The 15663-nt window shown below is 42.1% G+C and overlaps 1 protein-coding gene across 4 annotated transcripts in view; it reads left to right on the forward strand.

Moving 5' to 3' along the window:
- Positions 1-2848: 2848 nt before the first annotated feature.
- cd180 (CD180 molecule) overlaps positions 2849-15663 on the forward strand; it is a 28265-nt gene continuing 15450 nt past the window's right edge. The window contains exons 1-4 of one of the 4 annotated variants that reach the window (XM_078562857.1): positions 2849-3159; positions 4716-4777; positions 5555-6023; positions 10515-10706. In XM_078562857.1, coding sequence (XP_078418983.1) covers positions 5589-6023; positions 10515-10706 — 627 coding nt within the window. In that variant the 5' untranslated portion in view covers positions 2849-3159; positions 4716-4777; positions 5555-5588. The remainder of the gene's footprint in view (positions 3160-4715; positions 4778-5554; positions 6024-10514; positions 10707-15663) is intronic. The other 3 variants (XM_078562878.1, XM_078562868.1, XM_078562888.1) reach the window with 3 other exon arrangements.

The raw sequence follows: 15663 nt of genomic DNA on the forward strand, positions 1-15663 counted from the left end.
GTGCTGCCTCTTGGGTGCAATGTTAAACTGAGGCCCCACCTGCCTGCTTGGGTGGAAGTAAAAGATCCCATTGCTGTATTTCGAAGAAAAGCAAGAGAGTATCCTCAGCGCCCTGGCTAATATTTATCCCTCAATCCAGATCACAGGAAAACAGATTATTTATTTATTTATTTATTTTATTCTTTCATGGGATGTGGACATCACTGGCTAGGTCAGCATTTGTATTGTCCATCCCTATTTGCCCTTGAGAAGGTGGTGGTGAGCTGTCTTCTTGAACCGCTGCAGTCCATGTTGTGTAGGAACACCCACAATGTAAAGCATTGGAAGGGAGTTCCAGGATTTTGATCCAGCAACAGTGAAGGAACAGTGATATATTTCCAAGTCAGGCCAGGATGGTGAGTGACTTGGAGGGGAACTTGCAGGTGGTGGTGTTCCCATGCATCTGCTGCCCTTGTCCTTCTAGGTGATAGGAGTCATGGGTTTGGAAGATGCTGTTGAAGGAGCCTTGGTGAGTTGCTGCAGTGCGCCTTATAGATGGTACACACTGCTGCTACTGTGCAGCGGTGGAGGGAGTGGATTTTGAAGTTGGTAGATGAGGTGCCAATCAAGTGGGCCGCTTTGTCCTGAATGGTGTCAAGCTTCTTGAATGTTGTTGGAGCGGCACTCATCCAGGTAAGTGGAGAGTATTCCATCACACCCCTGACTTGCGTCTTGTAGATGGTGATCAGGCTTTAGGGAGTCAGGAGGTGAGTTACCCGCTACAGAATTCCTAGTCTCTGACCTGCTTTTGTTGCCACAGTATTTGTATGGCTAGTCCATTTCAGTTTCTGATCAATGGTAACCCCCAGGATGTTGATAGTGGGGGATTCAGCGATGATAATGCCATTGAATGTCAAGGGGAGATGGTTGGATTCTCGCTTGTTGGAGATGGTCATTGTGTGGTGCAAATGTTACTCGCCATTATCAGCACAAACTGGAAAGTTGGTCTGCTTTTTGTGTACAGGACATACCTGGGCAATTTTCCACTTGGCCAGTGTAGTAGCTGTCCTGGAACAGCTTGGCTAAGGGTGAGGCAAGCTCTGGGGTACAAGTCTTAAGTACTATTGCCAGAATATTTACAGGGCCCATAGCCTTTGCACTATCCAGTGCCTTCAGCTGTTTCTTAATATCACATGGGGTGAATTGAATTGGCTGAAGACTGGCACCTGTGATGCTGGGGACCTCAGGAGGAGGCAGAGATAGATCATCCACTTGACACTTCTGTCTGAAGATTGTTGCACATTTTACTTTGTATTTTGCACTGATGTGCTAGGCTCCCCCATCATTGAGGATGGAGATATTTGTGGAGCCTCCTGCTCCAGCGAGTGGTTGAATTGTCCACCACCATTCACAAATGGATTTGGCAGAACTGCAGAGCTTAGATCTGATCCATTAGTTGTGGAATAGCCTTCCTCTGTCTATCACTTCTGCTTTCACTGTTTGGTATGCAAGTAGTCCTGTGTTGTAGCTTCACCAGGTTGACACCTCATTTTTAGGTATGCCTGGTGCTGCTCCTGGCATGCCCTCCTGCACTCTTCATTGAACTTTCTCATTATCATATTTCTGTTTATGGGAGCTTACTGTGCTCAAATTGGTTGCAGCATTTCTTACATTGTAACAGTGACAGCACTTCAAAAGTACTCCATTGGCTGTGGAGAACTTTGAGATTTCTGGAGGTCATATATAAAGTTCCATATCCATGCAAGTCTTTCTTTTTTTAAAAATATTTTTCTACTTTGTTTTATAAAGTTTTTGAATTTTGTTAAGCAATCCTGAGTAATAGCTAGTGTAATAGCTACACTAACGACCAAGTTAAGATAATCAATCAAGCTCATAACGTGACTCATTTATGCTTGCGAGAAGTGGCACATATTCATACACAGAGACCCGGTCTCTGCAAACAAAAAGAATATGTTCAAGCCTTGCGCCTTTTTTGAATTATCCCAGAGATTGGAAAGCCTATAGCTCCTCATTGCTTTCTTCATGGCAATGCCTTGGCCAATTAGAATCTTCTTGCCAACCAATGAACACCCTTTTCTCCTGTGGTATACAAATTGTTGTGATGGTTTGAAATTTGGCATTCTTGCATTTGTCCTGATGAGAACAAGACAAAAAGCTTCAGTGACATGTCTCTCTTTTCAGCAATATTCAAGTTCTCTAGTACCAATCAGTTGTTTCAAAAGCCTTTATAAATGCTGCTGCTGTCGCTAAGTCTGGTAAAAAATTCCACGTCATAAGGCGGCTCACCACGATCTCCTCAGTGGCATTTAGGGATGGGCAAAAATTGCTCGCTTTGCCAGCGATGCCCACCTCCTACGAAAGAAATTTTTTTAAAAAGCCATCTGCATCAAAAAAATTCTCCAAAACTTTTGCTTGGGCGGTGGTCTTAATCCGTGGCCTTTCGTTACTGAGTGAACAACCAATGCAACTAGTCTCTACCCCTAATGCCTTACCAAAACCACTCATAGTTTCAAGGCATCAGATCTTTTAACTGACATTTTGTTCCAATAATAGAAATTGACACCAACTGCTGATTTTTATATCAATGAGCAGCATAAAAAAAGCACTGCCCTGTTGAATGGGCCTTCTGCTCCTATCAATGTGAAGCCTCCTATGCCACATTCCAGTGAGAAGCAATAGCTCCTTCACTGCTATGGATGTGGGTCATTTATTGGTGCCCACAGTGTCCAATTGGTTCACAATTCTTTGCAACAGTAGCTGATGCACCTCCAGGCAGCCAGTGGTGGAGTTTGGAAAAGAAGGGATAAGAGCCCGCACCTCCCAGAATGCCTGCCTACTCGAAAGTGAAAGTGAGGGAGGGGAAGTAGCCCACCCAGCTGGCAAAAATATCCCGCGGTTTACGAATGCCTGTGACACTGCGCTTAGTGGACATAACCCATGGCATGTAAGCAAGCTTCCTCTTAATGCGTGCAGCAAGTTTTAACATTGTTGCTCCGCCCCCACCACCCGGGCACGGTGTAAAGGGGGGGGAAGCAGAGACTGCTGCTGCTGTGTGAGGTGCGGCGAACATGGATCAAGGTGTCACTGTCCTCGCCTCAGCCCCATTGAAGGGCTAAGCGGCAGGGACACTGGCATCGTGGCTGATAGCCCCACACTGAGGTAAGGAGGAGCTGCAGGCGGCTCACAGCCCAGGGGCTGGGCAGCCGCCCTCCTGCGGAGTTTGCTGACTCCCCGTGAAAAAGTTCAGCGGGCCACTTGAACCAAGTAGGCCCTTTATCTTGATAAGCTCGCCCACGATTTTAATTAACACCGCCTAAGTTGCGTGCGCTGGTATTTGATCAATTCATATCCAGGTTGGCAGGAGCACTGTTTCCCTGGACCATTGGGTTTTTAACTTGAACAAGACATCTTAGTCGGAGCATCCTCGTTCCTGTGCCTCTTTTACAAAACTGTAAGAGCCATCGCTGTCCGCAGTGATATGACAGTTGTGTGTACATAGATTTTACACATCGGGATATTACAGGGCATGGCAGCGACTTTCACAACTCCCAGTACAATAGGGCTGGAGTTTACCTGTCTTATCACAGTGGCGCCAGAGCCCAAGTGTCATTGTCACTAATGTCTTTTAAGAGAATCTGGAGTTAATAGAAAGAACTGGCATTTTATATAGTGACCCTCCTACTTACAGAACGCTCCCGAAGCACCACTGACCTAAACAATTGCTCTTGAAGTGTAGTCAATGTTATTTTGTGGGCAGCGGTACAACAGCGTGTTGCATTTATTAGCACCCTCAACTTTGTAAAATGTAGGAGTTAATTTGCACACAGAAAAGTCCCACAAACAGCCTCGAGATCATTGCTGAGATAATCTGTTTTGGCGTGTTTTATTAAGGGATATATGTTACTCGCCAATTCCAACCAGCGAGCCCAGATTTCAGAGAGGAAAATTGCGCATCACAAGCCTGATCGAGTCCTTTGTTGGGTACGGTGGTTGGGGGGAAATGCGGGTGGGGTGTGCACAGACTTCCAGAAAACCTCTCACAAGTGGAGACTATCGGAAAATATTAAAGGGTGTGAAATTAGGGGAACGGTAAGAAACTGGATTTGAAAACTGGTTAGAAGGAAGGAAACCAAGAATGGGAATTAAGGTCCGCTTAGAGTGGGTGTAAGTGTGTTCTGTTCTGAAACCACTTGTGCTCACTGCACATCAATGATTTAGATATAGGGCGAAAGTGAGTAGCATCCAACTGCAGAAGATACTAAAATGGGAAGCACAGTAAATAATTTTGAGAACTGAAGGAAGCCTGCAAGGGAATATTGACAAGTTTGGTGGAATGGGAAAAGGCTAGATGATGGGATTCTTCAATGTGAAGTGGTACATTTTTGAGTCTCCGGTGGCCACTTTGAATATGTCAATGGGAGGCTTAATACCTGTTGAGAACCCCTTTAAGAAATGGGTTTGCAATGGGGGATAGGGTACAGGAACCTTCAGTGGCCCTGGCAGCTGCCAAAGAGAGGTTCAGTAATATGTTTTATTTTTATTTTATTCTAACTCTGCTGTGTGCAGAACAGTGCCTGCTGTACTGTTTTGCTAACCAGTTGTTGTGGTCTTAATAAACTTGATATCTTGTTGAGCCTTGATGCCACTGGACTCTCTTTACAGTTCGATGACTGAGACTGCAGCCACCACTGATTACCATTTGACGCCTTTTTCAGAAAATATAGGAACCAAAACTGCTCAAAGTAAAGAAGCGTGGGCTCTTGCTTTTACTTTGCAGGTATATATCACTCCCTTATACAGTATACATTTACTTATGATGAGAGGCTGAGTAAATTGGGCTTATATTCTTTGGAGTTTAGAAGAATGAGAGGTGATCCCATGGAAGCCTACAAAATTCTGAAGGGGCTTGATTGAGTAGATGCTGATTGTTTCCGCTGGTCGGGGAATCTAAAATACAGGGGCTCAATCTCAGAGTAAGCGGCCGATCATTTAGGGCTGAGATGAGGAGAAATGACCACTCAAAAGGTGGTGAATCTTTGGAATTCTCTAACCTGGAGGGTTGTGGATGCTCCATCGTTGAATACATTTAAGACTGGGAGAGACAGATTTTTGATCCCTCAGGTAAGGGATACTGGGAGCATGCAAAAAAGTGGAGTTGAAGCCTGAGATCAGCCATGATCATATTGAATGGCAGAGTAGGCTCAATGGACCGTGTTGTCGACTCCTGCTCCTATTTCTTATGCTCTTAAATGTCCTCTTTATCATGGCTATTAACCACACTGTTGTTTCATTTTTGCAACATTGTGAACCACTTGATGTGACTTTTTAACTGGGCAAAATGAGTTAGTACATTTTATCGTTTGAATCTATTATTATAAATGTGTGGTGGTGTTATTATTTATGAAGTTTTACATTGGTCCATGATATATTATTTCATAAAGGTTTGTACAATAACAATCAATTTAGATTACCTGCCACAAGCTCAATGTAAACACAATTTAAACTAAGAAGCTGGAAGGCTAATAATTGTGCATTTTTTTTTTGTCTTTTGTAGAATGAGATAAAGATTTCACATCTAATAGGTGAAAATGTATTTCCAGGCCTTCACCTTGTGCTTTGGATTTGCTACATTGTATCATGATGTCTTGGCCTCAGAAAATCAATGTAAAATAAAAGATCTGGTTGCTGATTGCAGTCACTTGAAGCTCTCAAATGTCCCTTCAGACCTTCCTGTTAACATCACAGTGCTAAAGCTCTCCCATAACCAGCTGAGGTATTTGCCAGCTTCCGCACTATCTAGGTACAGACAGCTTCAAACTCTGGATTCTGGATACAACGTCATTACTAAAATCGATGGAAACCTATGCATGGTTCTGCCATTTCTGCAAGTGCTGGGGCTGGAACACAATCAGTTATCTCATCTGTCTGTACATTACTTCTCTTACTGCAGCAGCCTGATTGAGCTCTACTTACAGTCCAATAGGATCAAGGAGATCATGAGCGACCCTTTCAAAAGCCTTCAAGTAAGTGTCAGTACTTCTACAGCTGGCTATAGAAAAATGCAATAGTACTTAATATAAATAGTTGCTGATCAGCACCATCTTCTCCTGCGTTATTGTTCCCTTTGAGATTTGGTATTCTTGTGATTCTGTCCTGATGATTACTAACAGGACTAAAAGCTTTGACAGCATGTCTCTTTTTCAGAAATACTCAAGTACTTAATATCATATCTATATTGCGAAACTGCTTTCTTAATATTGCGGGTTATTTTTCAAAGCAGCTGTCCATGTTTGACCTTGCACATCTGAAGTTGCTTCCATTTCATTGGGTGGGATTTTCTAGCCCCACCAGGGCTGGATGGGAAAATTTGGAGTCAAAAGTCAATTGAGCTATGGAGGGTAGCATAAACATTTCAACCATTCCACCATTAATGGGAAGTCCATTTGTGTTATTATCAAAAATGAAATTGCACTTGGAGGTGCCAGTGAAAACTTATTCTACACACAGCCTTCTTATTAAGCTACTCTGGTGAACATTTAGACCTTAAATACTTGGGTTGAAATCTATAAAATAACCTAGATTTTGAATGCATAGGAGCCCTGTGGTTACAACGCTCAAGTGTTAACCCTAGCATGCCAGTTGAAGAATAAATAACTAGAAAATCAGTAGGCAGCGGTCTGGTTTAAAAAAAAAGTGATCCTTTTGCTTTGGGCTGGGCATTTCGGGGGGCCAGCCGGCTCTCCCCGCAACCATAACACGTTGCTGCTGGGCTGAACAGGCAGAGTGGGACTTCCACCCCTCGGATTAGCCAGCAGCACCATCAGTCCCAGCAATGCCAAGAGTGCGTTAGTGGGCACTGCCAAGGCTGCAAGAGGAGGAGGAGGAAGAAAGCCCAGGGATCCCCGGAACTAGGTAAGTCCAGAGTCTCAGGCAGGGAGGCTTTGGACAGGTCAGGGAGGGGGCAGTGGGGTGGGTTAAAGGCTCTGGGTGGGTAGGAAAGGGGGTGGGGGGGTTTCATCTTAAGGGACTGCCCCTCAATCTGCAAAGAGCAGCTCCCGAACATAAAAACCCCCTTCCTTCCCACCCTTCGAAGAAATTATTTTAAAAATTGGGCTGCCCGCTCCCACCCGACTGCCCACACCAAAGGTTTTATGACGTGGGCAGCGTATTATCAAGGTAAATTGGCTTTGTAATAAGCCTAACTAACTCTTGATTACCTATTAAAATATGACGGGCAGGCTGCTGATTTCGGGTGAGCTCAGGGATGGGTGGGAAGGTGGTGGGGTGGGCATCCACCCTACTTTACACGTCTCCCTACCGAAAACACACCCAACAGAGGCACATAAAATGCAGCCTTGTGTGTTCTTTTTGTTTTGAACTGATTCAGCATATTCCTTTGTGAGTTTATTAATGGTGACACAGTGCAAATTGTACCAACCTTAAAAATACAATCTTAGATCATAATCACTACCCCCATTTTGGTTTTCTTTCCTGGTTGTTTTTCTTCCCTCTCATTTCTCAGACAGCAGTTGTTCAGGATCCTGCCATTCACACCTCCTCTAGGCAGATCTTTTGTTTCTTTACTTCTCCCATTGCTACTCCCTTTGTCTTTGCACCATTAGACCTTGTGTCATTTAATCTCTCCGGCCCTCCACCCTTTCACAGGCCTTTCCTTTTGTTCTTTTTCCCTCCTTCACTTGACTCAAATGCATTTCTAACTTTTTCCAATTCTGATGAAAGGTCATAGGCCTTCCCACAGGTGTTGCCAGACCTGCTAAGTATTTCCAGCATTTTCTGTTTTTATTTCAGCTCTAAATTATTATTTTTTATCTATTTTTTTGGGGGGTGCAAATCTAGTGTAAGTGGCATGCAGAAATATGTGATTGTGATGCACAAAACACACACTAGTGACATAGCTTTATTAAATAGCTTGTAATATTACTCATGGTTAGTCAGAGAGTATATCAAGAACATTAAACCATTTAATTCATAATGTGTTTATTTGCACCTTTAACTGGATAATAATCTCCATAAATCCTCTTCAGTCCCGCTGGACCTCAAGATACACTATTCAATATGTATTCATTCCTACATCTCAAGGTTTCCTCTTGGATTTTACAAGTACCCAGACCTTATTCCGCAGTCTTCTTGATCCCAAAACTACTTCCAACGCTCCTAAGCCATGAAAGATTCCTCCAGTGTGCCCCCAATTCCCTGATGCTAAGAAAGGCTCATCTACTAGATTGAACCTGTGACCCTCTTACTCTAAGGCACTCAGCTACTGCATATTAGGTGAGCCCATCAAACTCAGGTTCATTCATTTTGACAGGGAGTGTTAACTTTGGGCTAGTGGTGGAGATGATGCAGAGTTGTGTAGCCTCCTATGAAACACATTCTACTGGCTGAGTGTGCAGCATACTCACTTGCAGACTCTGAATTGAGTTAGTGGTTGAGAAAGAGCAATTATCTGACAGTAACCCAATTGAGTTTCAATAATGTTCAAAACCCTAGAGGAAACCGCCATCACTTATTACTCCTGATTCAAATCTTTTGTTAACATTACTCAGGAATGTGTTTTAAATTGTCGTAATATTGTTGGGAAGCTGCTTCCCCCACCCCACCATTTCTTTGTAAGTGGTGGCATGATAGCAGTATCAAAAGCTGGAAATGGTACGTGTACTTGGTGTGTGTTGATGTCCTCATTCAAGAAAAACCAAAGACTTGTAACACCTCATCACATCTCAGAAACATCCCAAAGCATTTTGCATACATTGAATTAGCTTGAAATGTAGCCACGATTGTTATGTAGGGAAAGGAATCACTGTAATAATCTGCACTTAATTGATAGATTTTTGTTTTGCAAATCATGTAATGGTCCAAACGTACACATCACGCTAGGAATCTTGTATTGAAATTGCAGCTTTGTCACGATGTAAATATTACACTTCCGTCTACTGGCAGCAAGTGGAAACTGCAATTCCAGGGTCTTGCAATTTCCACTTGCAGCCATTTGATTGAGTTGTACGTTTGCGTACACACCTGAAGACCAAATATATTTAACTGAATATGTGATCAATTTTATATTCAAGAAAACGAATTCAGTTAGGTTTTAACATTAGATTGGTAGCAAATATAAAATAACAGTATGGGTTAAAAATTATAAAGCGAAAACTTCAAATGCTGGAAATTTCAAAAAGAAAAACAGTTGAAAAGGCTTCGTCACTGGGTCAGCATTTGTGATGAATACAGACCATTTGATGTTACAGCAGCAATCTTGAAATAATGAACAATTTACTAGAACCATAATGAAGGGGTGGTGGAGGAAAAAAACAAGAGGGGTTATCAGTGGAATAACCTAGAACCTTAAAGAATAAGAGGAGGTGATAGTTGAAAAAAATGAGTGATGTAAGGAATGTGAATTCTGAAATGAGAACAGGAAAAGCTGGCAAAATGGAGTGCAGTCCAGTAGCCCAAACTTTAGTAAAAGAGGAGGCTAATTCTGAAGGATTAAAAAAAAGGGAAAGAAAGATGGGTGTGGAGTCTAAGACATCGGCAGTCAGTAGGTTCAGATTCCATCTAAATATCCTGGGGGATGGGGGTGGGAGCCACTCAGGAAGATGATATACAGGAAAATGAGGTGAGAGGCTGGGAATGCACCCTCCCAGTTCATTAGCATGATTTCTGACAGTGTCTGCTTCAAGTGGAGCCTACGAGCCAACGCAGAAAGCCAGGAAATTCAGGGGCAAGCTAAAACAACCAGGGACTTCATAAAGATAAAAACAAAAAGCTAAAAGCTACTGCGGATGCTGGAAATCCAAAACAAAAACAGAATTACCTGGAAAAACTCAGCAGGTCTGGCAGCATCGGTGGAGAAGAAATCAGTTGACGTTTTGAATCCTCACGACCCTTCGGCAGAACTGAAGTATAGTTAGGAGAGAGGTGAAATATAAGCTGGTCTAAGGTGGGGGGCGGGGGGAGAGAGAAGTTGAGGGTGGGGTGGTTGTGGAGATAAGCAAGCAGTGATAGAAGATAATCAAAAGATGTCACAGACAAAAGGATCAAAGAGGTGTTGAAGGTGGTGATATTATCTAAGAAAAGTGCTAATTAAGAATGGAAGGCAGGATACTCAAGGTACAGCTCCACAACCACCCCACCCTCAACTTCTCTCTCCCCCCGCCCCCCACCTTAGACCAGCTTATATTTCACCTCTCTCCTAACTATACTTCAGTTCTGCCGAAGGGTCGTGAGGACTCGAAACGTCAACTGATTTCTTCTCCACCGATGCTGCCAGACCTGCTGAGTTTTTCCAGGTAATTCTGTTTTTGTTCAGGGACTTCATAATTCAGCCCTTTCTCCTGAGCTTTGAAGTCAGATTACTGGGCATTCCCTGTAGGAATGGGTCAGGAAATCCAGCCTGTTGCAATTAGATGAATTTGATTGGCAATTTAACGAGATGGAAATGAACAACATTTAAATTTATTCTGTTCTAACTCGATTGTGTTTTTCTCTTTAAGAACTTGACGGTCCTGGATGTGTCTCACAATAAACTTGTTTCTGCCAAACTGGGGACTCAGCCGCAGTTGCAAAAGCTGCAAAGATTGGCGCTGTCTGCAAACAAAATCACACAGTTAAAGGACAATGATTTTTACTTCCTGAAGAACACCACATTGTATCAGCTAGAGTTGTCAGCCAACAGTCTAACCGAGGTAATGAGATTTTGTGCTGGCAGTCATTCTATGGTCATGTTTTCCACTTAACTAATTTGAGGAACAAGGTAGGTATGTGTAAACTGTGTACAAGCCCAATGGAAGCTACCATGTTTCCAAGTCACCAGGATGTGGCCTGGTAAGAGGAAATACAAAGATAAAGATTTGTGAAAATTGGGTCATGTTTTTGCTACATATATATGATAGAAGTGTTTAAAATTCTGAAAATAAAAGTAAACAGTCTCTCGTAATTGAGGGAGCAAGAATGAGAGGCATTAGAATTATATCTTCAAGAACTATATTTTCTTTTAAAATTTAGAAGGGCGTTGCATTATTTGGACACTTGGGAACTGACCTAGCTTTTTTAAAAAATGGTCATAAGTTCATCTTGAACTGTGGGCAAGCATGACTTTTCTAAGAAATCACATGACGTCAGCTAAATGACCAGCATGGCACTTGTGGAGGAGAGCTCTTTGTTTATTTGAACTGCAATCATTTGCATTAATAGAAAAAAACAGCTTCAAAGGTACAGTCTGAAACAGGAGAATTTATAATAGAAAACAAGGAAATGGCAGAGCAATTAAACAAAACAGAGGAAGACACAAATAACTTCCCAGAAATATTAGAGGACCAAGGGTCTAATAAGAAGGAGGAATTGAAGGAAATGAGTATTACTAAAGCAATTGTGCTGGAGAAATTAATGGAACTGAAAGCTGATAAATGCCCAGGGCCTAATAATCCACATCACAGGGTACTAAAGGAGGTGACCATGGAAATAGTGGATGTGTTGGTTGTCATCTTCCAAAGTTCTGTAGATTCTGGAACAGTCCCAGCAGATTGGAGGGTGGCAAATGTAAACCACACTATTTTAAAAAGGAGAGAAGGAGAAAACAGAATATTACAGACTGGATAGCCTAACATCATTAGTAGGGAAAATGCTAGGATCTATTATAAAGGATGTGATAACAGGACACTTAGAAAATATCAACGGGATTAGACAATCTCAACATGGATTTATGAAAGGGAAATCATGTTTGACAAACCTGCTGAGTTATTTGAGGACGTTGAGGATAGATGCAGGGAGGCAGTGGCATAGTGGTATTGTCACTGGACTAGTATTCCAGAGACCCAGCATAATGCTCTGGGACCTGGGTTTGAATCCCACCACGGCAGATGGTGAAAAGTTTAATGATGATGATCATGAACCCATTGCTGATTGTTGTAAAAATCTAGTTCACTAATGCCCTTTAGGGAAGGAAATCTGCTGTCCTTACCTGGTCTGGCCTACATGTGACTCCAGACTCACAGCAATATGGTTGACTCTTAAAAATGCCCTCTGAATGAGGGCAATTAGAGATGGGCAATAAATGCTGGTCTAGCCAGTGATGCCCATATCCCATGAATGATTTTTTTTAAAAACTAGCAGAATAGATAAGGGAGAACCAGTGGATGTGGTTTATTTGGATTTTCAGAAGGCTTTTGAAAAAGTCCCACATAAATTATTGAGGGTAATATATTGACATGGATTGAGAATTGTTTAGCAGACAGGAAACAGAGAGTAGGAATAAATGGGTCTTTTTCGGAGTTGCAGGCAGTGACCGGTTGGCTATCACAGGGATCAGTGCTTGGGCCCCAGCTATTCACAATATATGTCAATGGTTTGGATGAGGGAACCAAATGTAATATTTCCAAGTTTGCTGATGACACAAAACTTTGTGGGAATGTGAGTGATGAGGAAAATGTTATGAGGCTTCAAGGCGATTTATACAGGTTGAATGGGTGGGCAAAAACATGGCAGATGCAGCATAATGTGGGTAAATGTGAAGTTATCTACTTTGGTAGGAAAAACAGAATGGCAGAGTATTATTTAAATGGTGATAGATTGGGAAGTCCTTGTATACCAGTCACTGAACGCAAGCATGCAGGTGCAGCAGGCAGTTAAGAAGGCAAATGGAATGTTGGCCTTCATTGTGAGAAGGCTTGAGTACAGGAGCAAGGATGTCTTACTGCAGCTGTATAGGGCCTTGGTGAGACCACTTCTGGAGTATTGTGTGCAGTTTTGGCCTCCTTACCTAAGAAAGGATATACTTGCCATAGAGAGAGGGCAGTGAGGGTTCACCAGACTGATTCCTGGGGTGGCAGAGTTGTCATATGAGGAGTGATTGGGCTGGCTGGGCCGTATTCACTGGAGTTTAGAAGAATGAGTAGCCTAACAGCTTTTACAGAAGCTTTTATAGTCTGCTTTTATGTTCCTTGCAAGTTTACTCTGATAATCTATTTTTCCCCTTTAATCAATCTCTTGGTCCTCCTTTGCTGAATTCCATACTGCTCTTAATCCTCAGGCTTGCTACTTTTTCTAGCAACTTTATATGACCCCTTTTTGGATCTAACACTATCCTTAATTTATTTTGTTAGCCACGGTTGGGCCGCTTTTCCTGTTGTGTTTTTGTGCCAGAAAGGAATGTTTAACTGTTGCAATGCATACATTCCTTCCTTAAATATTAACCATTGTCTATCCACCTTTTAATGAAGTTCCCCAATCTATCTTAGCCAACTCACACCGCATACCTTCGTAGTTTCCTTTGTTAAGATTTAGGACCCTAGTTTCAGATCGGACTACTTCACTTTCCATCCTAATGAAGAATTCTATCATGTTATGGCCACTATTAATTAAACTCTTCTCATTGCACAGTACCAAATCTAGGATAGCCTGTTCCCTCATCGGTTCCTTGACATACTGGTCTGGTAAACCATCTCGTACACACTCCAGGAAGTCATTCACCACAGTATTATTGCTAATTTGTTTTGTCCACTCCATATGTAGATTAAAGTCACCCATGATTACTGTAGCACCCTTGTTACATGCATCTCTAATTTCCTGTTTAATGCCGTCCCCTATCTTATCACTACCATTTGGAGGCCTATAGACAACTCCCACTACTGTTTCCCACTGTTTGTTGCTTCTTAGCTCCTGTGAAGGAGTAGGGCTAAATAAACTGCACGCTCCTCCCGTCCTGGTCGTAACATAGATTGGGGGCTCTTGCAGGATTTCAAAACATGGACAACGGGACATGGAATAATAATAATTGGTAAAGGATAAAAGGACAGATAGCAGGTTTCTTATACATTAGTAAATCAAAATGACTTTGGAAGTTGCTAAGATTTAGCTAGAGATGGGAGATTTAACCCCAACTGGCTTACAAAAGGTAACCAAGGCTAAGCTAATAGGATTGGCGGATAAGTTGAAGTTAGAATTAACAATAGGGGCGACAAAAGCAGACATAGTTGAGGTAATAGCGTGGCATTTGAAATTGGAAGGGATACAAGAGAGACCACATTCTCTGGGAGGGTGAGTCAATTGAGTTAACTAGGATATAGTTGCAAATGAAGCAACTTGAACATGAAAAAGAAATGGAGATACTTCAACTTGAAAAAGAAAAGGAACTGAAAATACTTGAATTAGAAGAAAAAGAAAGAGAAATGGAAATGCAAAAACTTGACCTTGAGAGAGAGAAGTTAGCAAGGGAGGAAAGAGAGAAGGAACGTGAAAGGAAATACCAGTTTAGTACAGCCATAGAGCAAACAAATGCATAAAAATGTTAAGAAGACAATGCTAAAGGCACTGTATCTGAATGCACAGAGCATTTGCAATAAGGTAGATGAATTAACAGTGCAAATAGATGTAAACGGGTACGATATCATTGCGATTACCAAGACATGGCTGCAGGATGACCAAGACTGGGAACTAAATATCCAACGGTACTCGACATTTAGTACAGACAGGCAAAAAGGAAAAGGAAGTGGTGTGGTGTTGTTAGTTAAGGATGAAATCAGTGCGATAGAGAGGATGTTGGCTTAGAAAATCTAGATGTAGAATCTGTCTGGGTGGAGCTAAGAAGCAACAAACAGTGGGAAACAGTAGTGGGAGTTGTCTATAGGCCTCCAAATGGTAGTGATAAGATAGGGGACGGCATTAAACAGGAAATTAGAGATGCATGTAACAAGGGTGCTACAGTAATCATGGGTGACTTTAATCTACATATGGAGTGGACAAAACAAATTAGCAATAATACTGTGGTGAATGACTTCCTGGAGTGTGTACGAGATGGTTTATCAGACCAGTATGTCAAGGAACCGATGAGGGAACAGGCTATCCTAGATTTGGTACTGTGCAATGAGAAGAGTTTAATTAATAGTGGCCATAACATGATAGAATTCTTCATTAGGATGGAAAGTGAAGTAGTCCGATCTGAAACTAGGGTCCTAAATCTTAACAAAGGAAACTACGAAGGTATGCGGTGTGAGTTGGCTCAGATAGATTGGGGAACTTCATTAAAAGGTGGATAGACAATGGTTAATATTTAAGGAAGGAATGTATGCATTGCAACAGTTAAACATTCCTTTCTGGCACAAAAACACAACAGGAAAAGCGGCCCAACCGTGGCTAACAAAATAAATTAAGGATAGTGTTAGATCCAAAAAGGGGTCATATAAAGTTGCTAGAAAAAGTAGCAAGCCTGAGGATTAAGAGCAGTATGGAATTCAGCAAAGGAGGACCAAGAGATTGATTAAAGGGGAAAAATAGATTATCAGAGTAAACTTGCAAGGAACATAAAAGCAGACTATAAAAGCTTCTGTAAAAAGAAAAAGATTACTGGAGTTTAGAAGAATGAGAGGGGATTTCATTAAAACATATAACATTCTGACAGGGCTGGGCAGACTGGATGCGGGGATGATGTTTCCTCTGTCGAGGGGTCACAGTCTCAGGATACGGGGTAGACCATTTAGGACTGAGGTTAGGAGAAACTTCTTCACTCCGAGGATGGTGAACCTGTGGAATTCTCTGCCACAGAAGGCTGTGGAGGCCAAGTCACTAAATATCTTTAAGAAGGAAATAGATAGATTTCTGGATTCGAAAGGCATCAAGGGGTATGGGGAGAGCGCAGGAGTATGGCGT

This window comes from Cetorhinus maximus, chromosome 2 (genome assembly GCF_964194155.1).
Source record: "Cetorhinus maximus chromosome 2, sCetMax3.hap1.1, whole genome shotgun sequence".
NCBI lineage: Eukaryota > Metazoa > Chordata > Chondrichthyes > Lamniformes > Cetorhinidae > Cetorhinus > Cetorhinus maximus.